This window comes from Durio zibethinus, chromosome 18, assembly GCF_047325235.1.
Source record: "Durio zibethinus cultivar Kanyao isolate XHJ-2024 chromosome 18, ASM4732523v1, whole genome shotgun sequence".
In the NCBI taxonomy this organism is placed as follows: Eukaryota; Viridiplantae; Streptophyta; class Magnoliopsida; order Malvales; family Malvaceae; genus Durio; species Durio zibethinus.
In genome coordinates, this window is record NC_143179.1 from 13,713,815 (window position 1) to 13,734,362 (window position 20,548).

Sequence of the window (20,548 nt, forward strand, 5' to 3'; positions counted from 1 at the left end):
AATTTAAATGAACTTTAAGAAGAACAATAAACTTTAAGAAGAATAAAAAGATAATCTTACTAAAGATGTAGCATGATCTTTAATAAGTTTAAGAAAATAAGATTCTAATCTCTCTTCTAATTGTGAAATTAATTTTTATTTACAACAAAATATTAAGTTTTCAAATAAATAAATGAGTTTGATATTTTTATATACAATGAAATGTGTGTTTTCCTCAAAAATTAGTTGGATGCCGAATATTGCTCAAAGTTGTATCTTTGAAAAAAAAAAAAAATTTATGATATATGTTATTTATAATTGTAAAATTTCTTACTTTTTGGGTAATTAGTATTTTTAAAATTTATTTATTTATAATAAAAAAATTCCTCTTTTATGTTTTTCCCATGGAAGTAGGCATTTTAAGTCGACCATGTAAATCACGTCACAATTTTTTTTTACTCTTTTTTATCATAATTATGACACTAAAATAAGAAATACATTAAAAAAATCTCATAATTAAAAAAAAAAAAGTAATATAAAAAATTTTTAAAAAAAATAGTATTTGACCCATGAGGCAACCGCCAATAGACTCAGTCGTTATAGATGGTGCATCGCACGACCCGTGTTGTTATCGGGTCATGGACTATGATGGGCCAAGCTTTTTAAAATAGGTCATGTTTGACATGACCCATATTTTAATCGTGTTGAGTCGTCACAACCTTTTACAATATCATGCCTAGTAATGGGTTAACAGTTTAGACCATGGGCCGTTTTGCCAACTCTATCCCTAATTGATAATATTAATTAGTTTATAAGATTAATTAGGGTCAATTATGAGGGACAAAACTAATGGATAACAAATAATAATTAAATCCAACTCAATCTATTTGAATTTATATTTACAAAGTATTATTTCTTAAAAATAATTACAAAAATAAATTAAATTAAATTTCGAGTTTAGGATTTTTTAGTGTGCACGTAATGACTGTAATAAGTGAAGTAATAATGACATGCACAATGACATGCAAAGTAACCTTGACTAGTGGCATCCGGTAGCATTTTTTTAACATTTCTTTTCTTCTATTTTTCTTTTTTTTTTTTCCTCTACTAATTATATATCCAAACGTTACGTTAATTTATTATTCAACACTTATTTGAGCATATAATTAGAAATATTATTCCCAACATTGTGTTCATTAAGACATTCTGCTGAATGAATATCCCATGAATCGATATCATAACTCAACCTTATCTTTTATATAGAAAACCTGCATAGATCCAGAAATCTTGTTCTAACATGGCTGGGATTGCCACTAAATTCCCTGGCCCTTCTCACTGGCTAGATTTGAGATGTAACAAGACTTTAATTAATCTCAAACCAAAGAAATCAAATTGACCTGCCAATTTCGATCCAAATCCAAAAAATCCATCTCACTCAAACCAAAACCTGATTCAACTCAATTGGTCATAAAAAGCCAACAACCCAAACTCGTTCAACCCGAAACTTAATACAACTCGAATCTAAATCAACCTGAATGCAAAATAACCCGCCCAATGGAAGAAAATTCCTGTCTTTTTTTTCTTTTTTTAAGTTTTGAAATCAAGAAGCAGTTATGTTACTCAGTGTACTAAGCGAAAGAATTAAATAAAATTTAACGTTGTTTGCAAAAGCAAATTATCATGAGTCAAAAAATTGTCATCAACTGCATAAACAATTACTTTCACTTATATCCACAACATTCTTACAGAGGATATGGATCTTTCACACACTGCATGGTATCTGGTAGTAAATTATGACTAATTGGCTTGAAACCTCTTCTAAACCACCAATTTATGAGCGTCAGTTCTAGTTTTCGCACCTGCAAACATTTACTGTCTTCCATTACAATTCCTCAAGCATTGAAAGAAATAACAGATATTATACAGCCTATGAAACATTATCAAATTACAGATGACGAGAAGTAACACAAACAAAAATGGTAAAGACAATTGTAAACCGGCCTTTAACCAAGATCTCATCTGCACCCTATACTATTCCATCTTTCAATGCAATGTACATGTGTTTTCCATTTAAAACACTAAAAAACTCACAAGGAAAAGAAAAGAGAGTTAACTTTTCTATATTAAAAGATTCAACAGCACATAAATGGTCATAGGTTTGATATGAGTAAATTTTAAAACATTATTTCTAATGTTACCCAAAATATTTCATGTTTGCTTCATCTTAGACAGAAGTTCAAAACAAACAAATAGCTCAAAGTAGATTCTTCGCATCTATTCTTTCTACAGGCACTCTTGCAATTCACTTCCCAAATCCATCCTCCTAATGTGAATAGCCATTGCCCAACATGGGTCTCATAATTGTAATTAACAGAAAAGAGTAAGAGGATGATTAAAAGATTGTCCATGATGTTCAGTATATTTTGACAATCAAAAAAACTACATTGAAAACACTTGGTGTAACTACCAATGAGGGATTGTTGATTGATATGGAAGTTTGTTGGACATGCATAACAGTATAAAATAAAAACATCAAGCAATAAAAAAAAAAAAAAAACTTGCAGAGTGAATATTTAAGCACAGGTGTAATCCTAATGTAATGCACGTAATGGACCCAATATCAAGGAAAGCTTGAACTACATTTCACTTAAGAGGGAATAAGCAAGTCAGGAGCAATTGGCAGAGATTTAATAATTTCATCAAAGAAGAAAAAACAAGCTCAAACACTATATCAAGAAACACAGCTAACTGGCAACCCCACTAACACAAATCTACCACAATTATTCTCATCATCATATACCTAGACATATATATGATTGTTGTTAAGTTGTAGTCCACCGAGAGTGACAGATTGAATTGTTGCAAAACTCTAAAAGACTTATTTCAAAAATAGCTTAGGGAAAAAGATAGTCTCTAGTCATCAAATAGAACAGAAGAATTTACAAATGACAAGTAACTGGATGTATGGAGAAAAGATCCCAATAATTATGATATTTATTAAGGATCTTAAGTTAACAGCTAAGGCTTAATTTGAGGATAAAAACTTCTGTAGCAAGTTTCTCTCAGAATAAGAGAACAAATATATATCAAAATACTTTCTCTTGGTTGAGTTCTCAATCTTTAGTGTTCAGAGTGTTCAATAAGATACTTCAGTGCATAAAAAACAAACAAAATGAAAAGAAAGGAAAACCAACCTGCCTAACAATGAAAGGCTCTTCAACAAGAGTTAATGGCTCAGTTAATATAGTCAAAAAACCATTTCGATTTCCATAAACAATATCGGTAAAGGGCCGATCACCCACCTGCCATAAACATAAATTATGTCACCAACATAATCCCAACTCTAGAATAAGTCAACCATCCAGTAACTTCTATCACCCTTTGCATACCATGATAAGATGTGATGATTTACATCCAAAGTGTTTCTCGATTTCTTCAGCTGTTCCAGCCGGTTTCTTCACCCCTGGAAAGACATATCAGACACCCAAATCAATTCTAGATAAACCAAACAGTAACTCAAATTAATGTGTGCTAAACCAACAAATTAGCAGTAATTATAATTCATCCCAAGCTTTTTACATGCTTAATGTTCAACATAGAGTCGAAACTGAGACATACTGTTAAGCAATTGATTCCTTTCGTCATGAATGGTATGGAAATGAATTTGATAACAGACTAAAACTAAATGCTTGAACCGAGGGAAAAATAAACGCTTACGATGCCTTATGACTTTAATCCCAATAGTGCCTTCTAGTTTCGTCGCCTTCGAACCATCATGATCATACTCTAAAAGACCTTAATTCATCGAAAAGAGGGGGGAAAAAAAATCAACATATTGCACAAAAACTCAATCAGGAAGGAATAAAACAGGAATCAATCTCAAAGAGTCGAGCCAAAAATTACCAGCAGAGTTACTAAACACAGCGATATCAGGACCAAAAACATCTTTGCACTGCTCAATAGAGGGCCGGAGAGGAGGCCAAAGCGTCAAAGAATAAGGAGCAGTAATCGTATTATCCTTATCGAAAACAACACCTTTAAACCCTCTTCTATGGAGCTCATTCCAATCAATACACCTTATATCAGGCACTGCAACATGGGGCAACGCCAATTGGCAGTCTTTAACGAACACTCCAACCGAAAAAACAATTCCTTCGACATTGATTCTTTGTCCCACCGCTGCTTTCAAATCTGTCCACCACATGTTTGTGAAAATGACTCTAAGAAAACCCCAGAATTTGGTTTTGGGATGTTTTTGCTCTTCTTTTTCTTCGCTTTGGGGATCTGGGTCTTGGTTATTTGCGTTGTTTTTGCTCAAGGAAGAGTAAAATTGGTCGACGAAAGTGGATTTCTGATCTGGGTTTGTGTAGTTATTTGTTCTGTTCTCGTTCTCTTGTTGGGGTTTGCTGAAATTGTTGGTTGTTGTGGAGAGAGTTAAAGAACAGAAGTTTTTGATTTGGTATTGGTTCGTGGAGAAGGGAGGATTGAAGGGTTTTTCTTTGAAATGGAAATGAAGAAAGCGGTTGGGGGCGGGATAGCAGCAATTGGGGAATGCAGCAATTGCGGCCGGCCGCATCTCCAATGTGTTCTATTTTTAATTACCCGATAAACAAGTGCATTTCATTTTCGTTTTTAATTTCGAGTGAAGTTATGGTAACTTTTTCCAACAGTTGCTTTGGTTTGCACTTCGGGTTCGGAACTTCAGAGCCAGTGAGGGACCGTGGATTGCCAGCTATTAATGATTAATTTCTTATCTTCCACTTTTTGACCTAATAATAAAGAAATTTTAAGAAAGATATTAAAATTTAAATTTAAATCAAATCATGATATTAAAGGTTGTTCAAAAGAGAGAGCCTAGAAAGATAGACTTCTTTGATATGTTTTTGTTCCTTTTTTCTTTCATTTTTTTTTTCATGCGTTTTTGGGTAAAGTTTTTTCCCTTTTTTTTATTTAATTGGATGTGGGGTTTTTTTTTTTTTTTTTTTTGGTTATGTTGAGATAATTTTGGTATTAAAGATTTCAATTTTATTTAATAGAACTGAATTGTTGAATAAATTTTACGATTTTATAGTTTTCGGTTTTTTTATTGAACAATATTTTTCAGTGTTTTTTTTTTTTGTTTTTAGTTTATGTAAAATATTTGCTATGAAGTTTGTATATTGTTTTGAACGTATTTTTTGAAAGATTTTATTTTTGTATGTTCTGATCTTGATAAAAATTAATCTTTAGTTTTTATTTTGTTTGATAATGCTTTTTTTATTGGTGTTGTAATCATTTTTTATGGAAACATAATTTTTTGATGGATATTTTATGTATTTTTTAGCAATATTTTATTTTGTATGTTGCTGAATCCAAGTTCTGATTTTTTTTTTTATTGATACTTTCTTTTACTACTAGGCCAAAGCTGGAATTTTTACACTTCTATTTAGCCTAGATGATCATTTTCTAGGAAGTTCCATCTAATTTGATTAGTTCTACCATTTCATTATCAACCATCTTTAAGACTCATCAACTATCTAAAAACTCATTTCTTTTACTCAATATTATCTTTTCCAAGTTGTCTTTTTTATAATCGCAACAGAAGAATAGCAAAAAAGATTTGCAAATGTTCAGCTAACAAAATAAAGTAATTTTTTTATCTCTTCAACTAGGGATTTATTCTAGGTTTTTGGATAAGTTTTGTTGGAGGATAGTTTAATCTCAATAACCAAACACTTCCAGTAAATTAAAACTAGAACTTTAATTCACACTTCCATAAATAGTTTTTTTCCCCTTCAACTGTATATGGTGTATTTTGATTTTTTTTTTAAATCCCCTGCTTTTAGTAAAGGAACAAATAGCAAGGAATGCATCTTTTACATGGGCCAGTCCTTACCTATATTTTTTTTGCAATGCTCTTTAAGCCTTGGACATTCTTGAGTAGAAAGACGCTTGAGGGTGCTCAGGCACTAAAAACCATCCGAAAGTGATGTCATATTGGGACAATCTTATATCACCAAAGATCTAAGAAGTGAAATATTTGTAATCCACTTAGGCAACACATTTAATTAAGACAACTTTGGATTTTCAAATTTTGCAGAGTTGTTACATGTTTAATACTTTGAGAAATAAATGACAGCTCTAGACAGCATAAAATGCACAAACTCCTCAATATGAAAAGTTCATGCCAGTTAGTTAGCAAAGAAACCAGACTTGGATTGTACATAACTATTAAGTGTTTAAGAGAACTAAGATGTTGCAGTCCTATTGGTAAAAATCCCTAAAAAATTCTACTAACACAGGTCCTTACTTATATTTTTATTACAATTTATTTGGTCATTCCTTTTAAGACAATTTATTTAATGATTAAGGCACATTATCTAAGACCTATAACCTATTACAGAAATAGAGAAAAAGGGGTGGATCAAGTTCCTCTATTATCTGGTCAGACTGCTCTCTAATGTTATGAAGACTTCATGCTTAGTTTTGTTAACAAATTCGAATCTTTTATAAGAAGTGTAATTGAAGAAATAAGCATTAGTCTTGGTCTTTTTAGAGAACTTAGATGTTGTATGGTTCTTATGTCATTCTTTTCCCCCTTTATGTTCAAATTGTGAAGTTATTGTTGAATCATAATTATGAAACCATTGCATGTTTTTCTTAGTGCAGGCATCTTGCTCTTCTTTTTGGATATGGTAGATGGAAATTCCCTAGCATTAGTGAATTTCAGTATTATGATACGTACATGTAGGTGTAAAGTTTTTTCATTGTATGACGTAAACTCTGTTGTTTCAGTATTCTTAAGATAGATTTTCTTACAAGATGGAGCACATAAAGATGGTTGCCTGTCTAGAAAGAAAGGCTCAATAAGGAGAGAAGGCCACAGAATACGGGCTGTTACAATAATTTTCCATCAGGGCTGCCTTTTTTTGAAAAGGGATGGGAAAGTTTTATATCTGATTATGGCCATTTCTTCCTGGTACGTATTCTTTATCTATTAATATTTTCAAATAAGATTTATATCTAACAAAGTTTCATATGAATTGTGGTCAATTAATACTCTACTACTTTCATGCATTATCTCTATTTGTGTTGCTACAATACATCAACTGAAAATGACTTAAACTATCCATTTGAATTTAATGATTGGGCCATTGACAAGATATTTGCAATTCAAAAGTGCTGTGTTGAGTTACTTGTTCCTTGACGATCATAGTTATGGTTATTTGTTATCATTACAACATTTTTATTTTGTATGAAGTTACTCATCACTAAAATGGTAATATATGGGGTACAGCTCTTGGTTGGAGTTGTTATTCCTTATCAGTAGCTATCAAATCATTTCAAAAATTATCAAATTAATATTGTTTTAGACCAAGGTTACTAATAAGTAAAGGTATGTATTAATTGGAGAAATGTGTTTTGCTTATAACATCATGATTTCATAAATTCACTATGCAATGTCCCGCCTCACATTAAAAATGATTACCAAAACTTACTTAGTGTCATTCAGAATCTAAAAACTGACTTTGGAATAATCTTTTGGAGAAATGGTATAGTGGTAGGTTGATTTGTCATACAAATGCCATTCTTGCAAGAGCAGTAAAATAATGAACTAATACCAAGAAGATGAGCAAACTTATGTTATGTTGGTAGCTAAAATTGGTGGAATTTATTGGTGGTACCAGATTGTATCATTCCCTGCTGAACTTACTATTGGTTACTACAACACTACTCTTAGGGATGGTTATGATTTAGTCGTCTCAGTGTTGTTTCGCTATGGAGTTGCTTTGCATATTCAGTGAGAATTTCATCTCTATTTAGTTCATTTTTGTCTCTTTCTTGATTTCGTTTTTACCTATATGGGTTTTTGTTTGTTGGGTTTCTTTTTCCAAAAACTTTCAGCACAATGCATTATTCATTTAATGACTTAAAAAAACATTTTGGTGCAATGTTTGGGGTAAACTAACACTTGCCCAAAAAATAGAATGGATTGATGGACATGCAAGGCTGTGAATCCCCTGAGTGAAACTTTATTTTATAGAAAGTTTGAAACCAATTTGATTCTTTCTTTTTGTGGATTGACCAAATCTTGAGGTTAAAATTTACAAGATGAAATATAAAATGTTCATGGAGTTTGTATTTTTATATATTAAGATACAGATCACCACACTGCCTTAATTTCTTTATTTGTTAAAAAGGTATAGGATAAAAACAAACTAGATACACACTTTTAGGATCTAAGTATATCTATAAAGAAATTCTAAGTCATTGCCTACAATGGTAATCAAAAAATTGTTTGAACTACTTACGATACTTTCCTTGAAGTACTTATTTTCTTAACTTCTCTATGAAATTTTTAACTTATTTAGCAACTGTTAAAGTAAATATTGCTATCCTCAGATGTTTATTTACTTGCTCAAATATTCTACAAAACTTTTAAACTGCATTGACAGCTTTAAATATAACATTTGTTTTTAAATTTTTTACTTTTGTTTTTTTTTTTTTTATCTTCTTTAAATATACTTATACAATATATACTAAAATGAATAGAAAAAACTGGGCAGAGGAGGGCCACACACTAGTATTTGATAAATTGAAACTTGTTATATTGAAAAATAATAGCCTAAATTTATATTTTAAAAAAGATTAATTATAAAATTAATGATGATTTTAAAATGCCCAATTAAAAAATATATATACTTAAACTAAAAGAAAAAATCACAATGTAGTTTTTGAAATATATAATTTCACCCATTTTGTGGCTGTTTTTGAAAAAAAAAAATGTTTTAAAAGAGGAAAAGAAGTCATATGATTAGAATGTGGTAATTCTTTCTAAAAAGAAGTAGGTAATTGTTTTTTTAAATGTGTTTCTAAAAATAATAAAATGATATTTAAATTTATTAGTTTTAAATTGATCTTTATTTTGAAATAATAAAATATTAAATTAAATAAGATTTATTAATATTTAAAAAAAAAATTATTTAGTACATATTTTTAAATTTTATTTTTTTGGTACTAGATAAATATTATGTACTTCAAAGTAATATTTGAAATAACAATACTTTGGAAAAAAGTTTTAGAATTTGAAAGAGATTTATTTAGTACGTGATTTTTATGATATATTATTTTTGGAACTAAAAAATATTGTCTTCAAAAAGTTATTTGAATTGAAAAATATTTTTTTAAAATTTAACCCAATCTTTCTTTATGTTTTTATATTTCTCAAACGAAAAATAATCTTTAGAGATTATTTATTTAAGTTTAATTGAAAGTACAATTGTTGTTTTAAAGTAAATTTATTTATCTTGAACCTTATATATTTTGATAATAATGAACTTTTAACAAGTGAAAGTTGGTTTGTACGAACAAGGTTTTTACAACAATGATTTTGATTTATTTTCTATATTGATTTATAAAGTTTCAATATTCAAATTATATAGGATTGGAAATCTATTTGAGTTTATTTTCTACTGGTCCAAATGTCTGAAAATTGCACAAACTATAGTTTTAGAAATTCAATATAATTTTTATACATTGATTAAGATGTTGAACTTTATATAAATGAAAAATGCTTTAAATGCAGTTTCTGTAACTTCAAATGAATCATAATTTAAAGTTCTATAACTCAAGATATGGTTAATTTAGTAAGAATAGTGCAAAAAGGTCAAAACATCCCAAATGCTGCCCAGCATGAAGAGATCGATCATTAATCGAAATGATCAATCCTTAGCCTACAACAGCCAAAATTTGAATGAGATGCATGAAAGGATTGATCTTCTTATGGGCAGGATCAATTTTTCAACCTTGGCAACCTCCAACAACTAGTTTTTCAAAAAGAATAATGGCTATTCTCTTCTTTAATCAAATCTTAACGACTATAACTCATTTTTCTCTATATAAGGAGGTTTTCCAACACCATTGAAGTTTAGAAAAACCAAGAAACAAGATATCAAGAGCATTGAATCAATTTTTCAAAGTTTATTAAGAGCATTCAAAAGTTTATTGCTTTAATTCTTCCTATTTTTATATCCAAACTATATTTGTTGTTCATTTATCATTCTTTGTACTTAATTAGATAAACACTTAATCTTTAAGAGGTATTCCATAGTTTGTAAATTTCTTTGTATTCAAATGAGACTTTTAATCCAAGGGATGAAGCATCCTCTTGAAAGATATTGTAAAAAGAATTTGGTAGAATCCTAGAAAGTGTAAAGGTTGCTATCTTGACCTTAAAAGATAAATATTGTAATTTGTAAAAGAAATTTTCTATTAATGGATTTTTCTTCTCTAGGATAACTAAGGGAGAGGATATAAATGCCTTTGGAGAAATGTTGAACCTTTGTAAATCTTTGTATTTAAATCTTTTTACTTTTACTGCTTTATTTTGTTGTTGTTTATTTGTGATTTAATTTCATATATTTTTAGTATTTTCAATTTTCCATTTACATTTATTTAAAAAAATTTTGGGAAAGAATTTGAAAACAATCAAATTTACCCTCCTCTTCAATTATTATTTACACTTGAGCTAACGATCGATATTATAGCTTGGACTCTATTTTTGTAATTCTAACAACTTGAGAGTGATTTTAAGGCTTAAGTTTTTGATACCACACTTAGTGAATCCTTTTGTGTTTGGTAGTTCACACTACAGTCAATGGAAGGCAAGAATAAAGTTTTAATTATAGCTAAAGATACGAAGGTATAGGAAATTATCATTAAAAGACTTAATATTCCTTCAAATAATGAAGAATGGGATACAAATAAAAAAAGGTTCATGCATGTCGATACAATTGTCATAAATATGCTTTATAATGCATTTGGCTCCAACGACTTCAAGTTGATTACAAAGTACTTAAATGCTAAGGAGACACTAGAAAAACTTGAAGACATGTTTGGAGAAACAAGACCAAAAAACAAAACTGAAGAAAGATCTTATAGGAGCAAATGTTCAACAAGTGGCAATAAGGATTTAATCGAAAACCAATCCTCTAACCAAAATAAACCATACTTCATGACCCTTGTTTATTTGAGTTAATAAATTTTCAAATTCAATTTAGTGAATATACATTTGATGAGTTGCAAGATACTTCTAATGAGTTAATAATTGAGTTTGAATATATGTGTTTAAAATTCAAGAAAAAGATTTTGAGACAACGCTGAAAATGAATTTTTGATGAATACAAAGAGTGATCTAGAAAGTCACAATAATAAATTGAAAATGAATTTTGAAATTTATCAAAAAAGAAATGAAATTTTAGAAAAAGAAAATTTTGATTTAAAAAGGAAGTTTGATGATTTAATAAATTAAAAACAAAATATTTTGGCAAATTCATATGTCAAATTTGTAAAATGCAATAATTGTAAATTCTATGGTCATTAAAATTAGGTAAGTATAAGTTCCTAAAAGAATAAGAGATTTGATGACTAACTCTTAAAAACCCAAAGTAATTTCAGTACCAAAAATGAAATGAATAATGTTTCTTGTATATATACTAAAGCAAGGAGTTACAATGTGATTTTGAAGATTAAAATTTCAACCACATAATGGAAAAATGGGTAACCTCTAAACCAAATTTTTATTTGAAGTGAATTTAAAATTTGGTTACAAATTCTTATTAAATATTGAGTGCTTAATTTCTTGTTATTGACATGTGCTTTATTTTGATTGTGCAAAATTGATTCTATGGATATACATACTATAAATTGTATAATCTTAAGAAAATATGAGGTTAAGTTTTATGGATATACATGTTATAAATACATCCTCATTATTGTTGAAATTGATTTTGATGCTTATTTGCTTGAGATATAGTTATATTTCATTTTAAAAAGAGTATAAGTGTAAACATTGTCATTTTTCTTGAAAGATCGATGATTTTAATTATTTATGCTTGTGAACTTGATTGTATATTTTTCTTGACATAGTTTTAACCTTGACAGCATATGTATGATTATATAAATGAATGTTTGATGTAAATTGTATATGCTTGATATATTTGATGTGATCGAATCTTTATGCTTGTTTGATTAAGTTATATTTATGCACAAACTTAGAAGAGCATACAAAACTTAATGATTTTGAGTTTTTAAGGTTTGCTTTGAAAATCATTTTCGCAAATGTCAAGCCTAAAATGAAAAATTTTGTTTTAGAAAGATTTTAAATGCAAAATAAACTTGACTATATTGAGTTCAATGTTTAAAACTTGCCCAAACAAAACCACTTGATTAACTTGAAATTGTTTTAATTTTTGAAATATTACATGCAAGTTTTAAAAGATTTTTTAGAGCTTAAAAGATCAAATTTTATTTTTTGAACAAATATGAGCACAAAAACTATTTAGACAATGTATAATTATGATATCAAACTTTTCCAAATACTTTAATGAGTTTAAATATGTATTTAAATATATTTGCCTATTTTAGTGGCTTTTTCAAGGAAATATGGGATTTTAATAGTTGACTTTTTGATTTCATTATTTTTAAGGCCAAATAATCACCTAAACAAATTTGTTTTGTCATTTGAAACTTGTTTGGATAGTTCAATATGGTTAAAAATGAGCTTGACAAAATTTTAAGATTTTTCAAGGAAAAATGAGCTTTAAAGTGTCAAAAATCAAAGTCATGGATATATTAAGTTTTGAATGAATTAAACTATTGTGTTTTGTATAAATAAATTTGATTGAGTGAGTTTAGCTTGATAAATAGGATTTTTTTGGCCTTAATGCAATTTATATGGCATATATTAATGATTGAATAATAGAGGCCTAAAGAGCTTGCTTGAGAAATTTATTCATGTTTGATGTCAATCAAGTTTTCTTATATGTGAAAAATATTTACAAACTTGTGTTAATGTCATTTGAATGAAAGTAATAAATATTTAATGTTTAATGTTTCAAGGGTATTTATGAAACTATTTATTGCATAAATGAGGCTTGAACCATTGAAAATTTGAAATATATACATATGTTGAATATTGTTTATTTTATTATATCTATTTAATCATTTCAAACTTGTTTGAAGCGGTTTTAATATGTAAACATTGTCCAAACACATTTGCATACTTGATTTGCAAAAGGGCAAAGCTAGAACACTTGCAAAATCATGCCAAATTTGCTCATAAATTGTTTTTAATCCACATGTTTTATTTTCATAAGTTTAAAATAATACTTTTAACATGTTTAAATTTTATTTTTGACTACAAACATCAAAACTTGAATTTAAAATAAAAAATGCTATAGTTTTTTTTACTATTTTAGTGCTACAGTAGATTAAAGGATCAATGCCTACAACATAGGATTGATGCCCAGTGCTCCATAATGCAATTCACATGAAACCCCTTAGAGGATCGATTCTTTATTGGACATGATAGATCCCCCATGTTAAATGTAGACAAATTGAAATTGGCTCTTCAATGAGTTAAGATCTTTTGTGCAAGACTTATGTTGCACCATTTAATCATTCAATTGACATTTGACTTTATCTTTGATATGTTTTAAAATTTTTTTAGCATTTTGTTGGATATGCATTATTAATATTTTCTTATTTTTTAAATGCCACCCCGGTGCTAACATTTCTTAAATTATTATTTTTTTAAATGCACATTTACCTTCAATGCTTGAAATTTTTATTTCTCATATTTGAAATTCAATACAATTGCTTCATAAGTCATCATGTGTTATTAAGGATGAAATTATTTCTTAATGCATGCTTATATGGTCAAAATGTGTATATTTGTAAAATAATTTTGAAATATATTTTATCTTTGTGTTATGTAAATATATTATATGTTAGTTGAATGATTGACTACAACCGATTACTATATTATTATCATTAAATGACTTGATATGTTAGCTATTATATGTTAGCCAAATGATTTCCAAAGTGGAGGGAGGGTTTCTAACTAGTTAGTATGTAAAGTTTGTCTCAAATACAAAATATATTAGATTAACATAAAATTTATTTCTTTTAATGTTAATGTAAAACTAAAACTTTGAAAATAAATTTTAAATAATAATTATATAATGAATATATAGTTGTATATAGTATAAGTAATTAAAATTAATAAAATGCACGTTAATCTTTCAAAAACAATTTATGTTAATATTAAACTTTGCTCCATGTACATAATATATCATATCAACATAAAATTTATTACTTTTAACATTAATGTAAAATTAAAACTTTAAAAAAATTTTAATATAAACTTTTCCTCATTTTTATTTATGAAATACATTTATCTAATGGAAGTTTTTCAATGGAAGTTTAGTTGTTATTTATAAATTGTACAAATATTATTAATATTTATAAGAAAATTTTTAAAATGACAATTTAGAAATATAATGAAGATATATATATATATCTATTTTCTTTAGTTCAAAAGTTGTTAAATATATGTGTTTATATATATATATGTTTATATATATATATATATATATAGATTATAGATTATTTGTACCTAAATAATCTCTATGTTGATGAAAAAATATCACATGTATCTCATTGCTAGAAGAGTCTGTGGGCCACACCTTACATTTATGACCATGCTAGGCTTAACCCGACAATTCAAGTTTCAAATTCTATCCAATTTTACTTAGATTATTCGATGAAACAGCCCATGTTCTCTCATATAACTTTCTTTTTTGTAAAAATTCAAAAATAAAATCATAATTTTGTTATTTAATTTTTAGTATTTTTATTAAGTTTTAGAATATAGACTATTAGTAGTTTAGAATGTAATACAACCCATATTTGATAGAAAATTTTAATTATTAATGAATAAAATAAATTTTTGTATTAATTTGATTCATATTTTAAATAATTATATTTGAACAGAAACAATTATTATATGATAAATTGTGATAGCAATTTGAATAGAAATAAATTATTATTCATAAAGGTCATGATTATACAAAAAATTATAACAATTTGAATAAAAATTTATGTCTATTCATTCATTATAAATAAAATTTTCAATATAACCATTTTTGCTACTTTTGCTTGGAGAGTTTTGAGGCTTTTATTGTATCTTAAAAACAAAATTATCTTTAAGAAAATGTTTTTTACGCCACAAAGCCAAAAAAATTTTCTATTATTCGTATTATCTTATTTATTTTTTCTAATAATTTAAAGACAATTATGCAATTAGTATTTTGCATGAGAAAGATACAAGGATAAGAAATTGGCAAAGTTGGCAAAATCAACTTTTGAAACAAGCATGTAAAGCTTCAATTATCCAAATAGTTTCTTGGTAAAATAAAATACAAAATAAGTTTTTTGTTATTATCTTTCTACTTTTTATAATCTACTAAAAGAGTTGATAATTAATAGTTCATAAGAAACCTTGAATCTCATTGAATTTTACTTTCTTTATTGACTATTCTTTTAATCTTTTGATTCTGAATTAAATTATTTAATTTATGATTCATGATTTTATGGTATGTTATATGTTGATTTTCTTGATCATGGCATTGAATGGTCATGAGCATAAAATAGACATGGAGTACTTGCTAGCTTTGGTTATGAATTTTTTATAACCTTCTTATATTTTGGTAAGAACATGGTTATCTAATCAAAATGATAAAATTCTTGAGAATTATTTTAAGGCATAAAAGAAATTGTGAATTTATAAATCTTTTCGAAAAAAAAGCAAGTGTATATGTTCTTATCATAAAATCATATTTTATGGTCCATATTTAATGATTGCATTTATTGACAAAAGAATAATACATAAGTCATATTATTTTATTTATATAATATTATTTTGACAAGAAATAAATATATTATCAATGATACCTTCACTTCAATTGGAGAAGTTATATAATTTTTTGTAACTAGTTAAAATGTTTTCTATTTGTTTGGTGAAAAAATTTCATCTATTTTATAATTTGGACACAAAATTTATAGTATTCTACGATTATATATGAAATTTTGACTGTTTTTAATGACATGAACCGTGGTGGATATGGCTTTAGTGTCCATGATAAATAATTTTATAAGTATTCATGAGTTGGTATAAAAATGTCCAAAGGAGACTATAGAAAGCATGAGTTTACTAAAAGAAACTAATTTTGAGGATGATTATGTTTGACATTATAATTATTAATGTATACTCTCATATTGAGTTAAAAATATAAAAGTTTTGAAACTTTTGTGAAAATAAAATATTAAGATATAGAATATTTACTAGTTATCTTTCACTAATGGTGGATTTAGAGGCCTCCTACTTAAAAAAAAACCAAATAGTGAAAAGATAAAAAAAAATGACAACTTGATTGAGTATATATGAGATCATAATAATTAAATGGGACATTCTTTAATAAAAGAATATATATTTATACATGGTGGGGGTGATAAGAATAAAAAAAAATAAAAAAATTGCTACTATATTTTTGTAAGATTTTAGTATAATTTTACGAGCAAATTATATAGCTAATAAGTTTAGTACACTTATTAAAGTAAAACCATAAAAAAAAAGTCCTTACATATCTTAAAAGAGTTTGGTTTATTCATTGATTTTATCCAATTATACTAGAATTTTAATTGTATGCTCTTAATGGAGTTTTAAATGTCTAAAGTAATGGAGATATAATGAAAATTTTACCTATATAAACATATATGTGGTACCGCTTCAACAAGAATAATTGAGGTCTTTCTTGTAAATATTTATGAATGGGATAAGCACATAGCCATAATAATACTAAAACAGCTATAAACTCCTAACAGAATAATAAATAAGCATAATGTGTGTTATATATTCAGTTTTAACACTAAGAGTTGAGGTTAAATCTGTAAACACCATCAAGTTCGTTAGAATTCTAAGATATATATGCTAATTGAAAGTTTAAATTGAGAGATATCTTCTTATATTAATAATATTTATTTGTGTGAAAGGTTAAAGATTAAGCACCAATATTTCAAATTAGTGGGAGATTGTTGGTAGTTTAAAATGTAGTGCATCTCACAGTGGATAGAAAGATTTAATTATTGATGAATAAAATTAATTTTTATATTAATTTTATTCATATTTTAAATAATTATATTTGAATAGAAACAATTATTATAAAACAAATAGTTGTAACTATTTTAATATAAATAGATTATTCATCATAAGGGTCATGATTATATAAAATGTCATAACCATTTGAGTAGAAGTTTATGTCTATTTATTTATTATAAATAGATATTTTAGTATAACCATTTTTATTACTTCTGCTTAAAGAGTTTTAAGATTTTATTATATTTTAGATGCATAATTACCTTTAAGAAAAATGTTGTTCACGTCTTATAACCAAAATTATTTTATATTATCTATTCTCTTATTTATTTATTTTTTACAATTCAAAAATTAATTTTATCTACCAATAATTAAATCTTTCTATCTAACATGAGATACATCATATTTTAAACTACCACTATAGACAACTTAGCATATTTTCTAATTTTTACACTATAATATTATATATTTATTCCTTATATTATATAAATTATATAATATATTTACTCTATAAATTATATTTATATTATAGATTATATATATTATATAATTGAAAAAACAGGTTGAGCTTGTGCCCTAAATATTGTTAAAGTCAAGGGTTAGACCCATTTTCAAACAAACCTAGAACTTAATAATTTTTCCAAAACCCTTTCAAATATACTACACTTTGATTGTTCCAATCAACCGATTTCACAACGTTAGAAAATGTCATATCAACTATCATGTGCATAAAAACTACTAGTTGAGCACATGATTAATAACTGTTAAAATCACCTGTGTTTTATATGATATGTTTTTGTCAGCAAAGGGTTATTTGGATAAAATATGATAAAATATGCGTATTTAGGTAGAGATAAAGGCTTTACCAACAAATGGTTAGCTCAGATGGTTATGGAAGAAGCTACATTTACTTGCCAATCCAGATTCAATCCTTTAGGGAGTATTTCGAAAATAAAAGTCTTGAACATATTAAATTAATATGGCAAGTGTATTCTTTAGATCATCTGGAGAAGGGATTAGATTAATTAAAACACAGAGCTACGTTTGATTGTATTACCAAAAAGATAAATCTTTTTTGAAATATTGAAATAGTTTAAAAGCTTATTTAATATTTTAAATTTTTTTTAGGGAATATGCGAAACTTATGACTCATATGAATAGTTTAAATTTACGGGTGATCATTCAACTCTTGCAATTTTAAAATCATACTTTTAACTAGCTTTTTTCACCCCTTGACCACGGAATTTTTTATTATATTTTTTTTTAATTTAAAATTTTAAGTTATATTAAAATTTATATTATATATAGATAAAACAAAATATTCGTAATTATTTATAGTTTGTAGTTTAAAATTACACAAACTGTTTATATATAAATTATTATAAAAAAATCCAAATAAGCATTATGATAGTTTTGAATTATGAAAGTAAAATTACATACAAATCTCAATGAAAAAGTCAAATTCTTGTTCATAATTACATAAAAGTATATATTATTTCAGTATAAAAATTAAAATTTATACGTGATATATCATGAAAGACTTTTTCATGTTTAATTTTAAAATTTTATCATGTCAAACTTTTGTGACAAAAATTTGATTACTCTATCTTTTATAAATATATATATATATATATATATATTGATTGTGAGAAGAAATCATAAATATATATTTGATAATTATTTAATTTAAAAAAATTCTAAATTTTTAGAAATGTAGTTTATCCAAGTTTAATTCTAAATTAAGATAAAATAGGTAATTTTAAATTTAGATATGCGTTTAATTTTAAATTGAAATAAAATATCTTTCTTTTTTATTTTAAATTATAGAAAAATAAAGGCAAAAAAATTCGTAAATAATAGTGGTTCAACCACAAATTTTTTTTTATTTAAATTTATGTGAATATTGATTTAGATGGTGTATAATTTTTATGATTTCTAACATTTAAAGATTTAACCTTTAAAAACTATTTGAATTTTGTATTTCATATACAAAGATAAAAGTGAGGTATGAGATATATTTTATCAAGTTTAAATTAGGATAAATCTTATATACTTTAAAAGACATGGATAAATATAAATTTTGAAACTTTAAAATTTTTAAAAATTAAAGAATTGATTAAATAAAGTTATTTAAAACTATCTAACGTGTCAATAATAAAAGTTTATCAGATTTTTAGGTATATTGTAATATAATATTATATATGATATATGATTTTGGAATGGATGGAGCACTATTCTTCTAATTTTTATAAAAATTTGGTCAAGATATAACAAGAGAAGAATATTAGTAAAATATTTCATTAGAAGATGTTTTAAAATTTAAAAAAAATTAAAATATAATTTTATCATCACACGTGTAATTTTGGAGCAAATTAACTATCATACTTCTAATCTTTTTATAAAAAATATCACAAATGGACATTATAATTAATTAAAAAAATATCATGATGAAAAAAATAAAAAGAAAATTTAGATTTTGGCTTTACGAATATTTTTTCTTTCTACATTATTGTCAAAAAAATATTTATAATTAAAAAATAATATCTAATGAAATATTCTATGGAATATTTTCCAACTATTACTGTTAGGGGTATTTAGTAGTCAAAAAGATATAGTGGTTTTTTTTCATGTTATAAGTTTTCGGCAGACAACCAAGGGTAATTCTGATATTTGTATTGATCTAACATATTAGGTCAATCTGACATACTCAATGTCACATCCGTTCAACATTGTCATTATTATTTGTTAATAGTCCCTCATCGCTTATCTATAAATATGAAGGTCCAGACACTATTAACGTAAATTCATTAGATTTCTAATTCTCTTTACTACTCTTCTTCCGACATCACTTATTCTGACTTGTGCATCGAAATGCAAATATAAGGAACACTCCCTACCTTTGTCTCTAATCATCCTCATTTTCTATCTTTCAGGAATACCCTAAGATCATAACTCGACACAAACATTTAGTGTGCCAAGTAAGGAACTCTTTTTTCACTCACTAGTCGAGCACGAAATGATGCCACCAAGAAAAAAAACTTTTAAGGAAGGAGAGACGGCCATCCTGATCGAAACAAAAATGCATATAGCCAACACTTAAAAGGACTTGCCCCACTACAGACAAGTCTAATCATGGAACAATTCTAGGCCTTGACTGAGCAGATCCAAGCCCTTAAACAGATGTTGTAGACCATAACCCCATTTTAAGCTTCAAAAGTGCTTGGCTTAATCACCTATGGCAAATGAGTTGTAGTAAGATGGCTAAACTATGAAGAAATGAAGCCTCATCGACCTTTAGAGAAGAAAAGCATAACACCTCAATTTGCCATTACCCCAACCACAACTTGACACATGCCACAACCCAAAAATCTAAACAGACAAATCCCAAACCTTAACCAAACAAAGACCTAAAAGCTCAAATGCAAATCATGGAGAAAGAGCTAAAAACAAAAATAGTGGCATTTGAGAAGGAGCTTAAGTTCCTATAGACCTCACATTTCATTGAAAAATTTGATAGAGCCATGCCTCATAAGAGGTTCAAAATGTAGACCTTAGAAACATATGATGGTACTTCTGACCCTTTTGATCATTTAA

General features: G+C 26.7%; 1 protein-coding gene and 1 pseudogene across 2 annotated transcripts; one reads left to right on the forward strand and one right to left on the reverse strand.

Annotated features, from left to right (window-relative positions):
• Positions 1-1,608: 1,608 nt before the first annotated feature.
• Positions 1,609-4,688, reverse strand: LOC111299677 (phosphatidylglycerophosphate phosphatase 1, chloroplastic/mitochondrial-like). 2 transcript variants are annotated; one of them, XM_022895019.2, is made up of 5 exons: positions 3,883-4,686; positions 3,697-3,774; positions 3,369-3,442; positions 3,174-3,281; positions 1,609-1,838 (listed from the first exon to the last, which is right to left on the reverse strand). In XM_022895019.2, exons 1-5 carry the CDS (start codon positions 4,553-4,555, stop codon positions 1,722-1,724), a joined length of 1,050 nt encoding a protein of 349 aa, XP_022750754.2. In that variant the 5' UTR covers positions 4,556-4,686; the 3' UTR covers positions 1,609-1,721. The 2 variants fall into 2 exon arrangements, with proteins under 2 accessions (XP_022750754.2, XP_022750755.2); XM_022895020.2 differs by having other exon boundaries at positions 1,717-1,851; positions 3,883-4,688.
• A 1,606-nt stretch (positions 4,689-6,294) lies between these two features.
• On the forward strand, positions 6,295-7,851 carry LOC111300591 (inactive beta-amylase 4, chloroplastic-like; annotated as a pseudogene).
• The last annotated feature ends 12,697 nt before the right edge of the window (positions 7,852-20,548 follow it).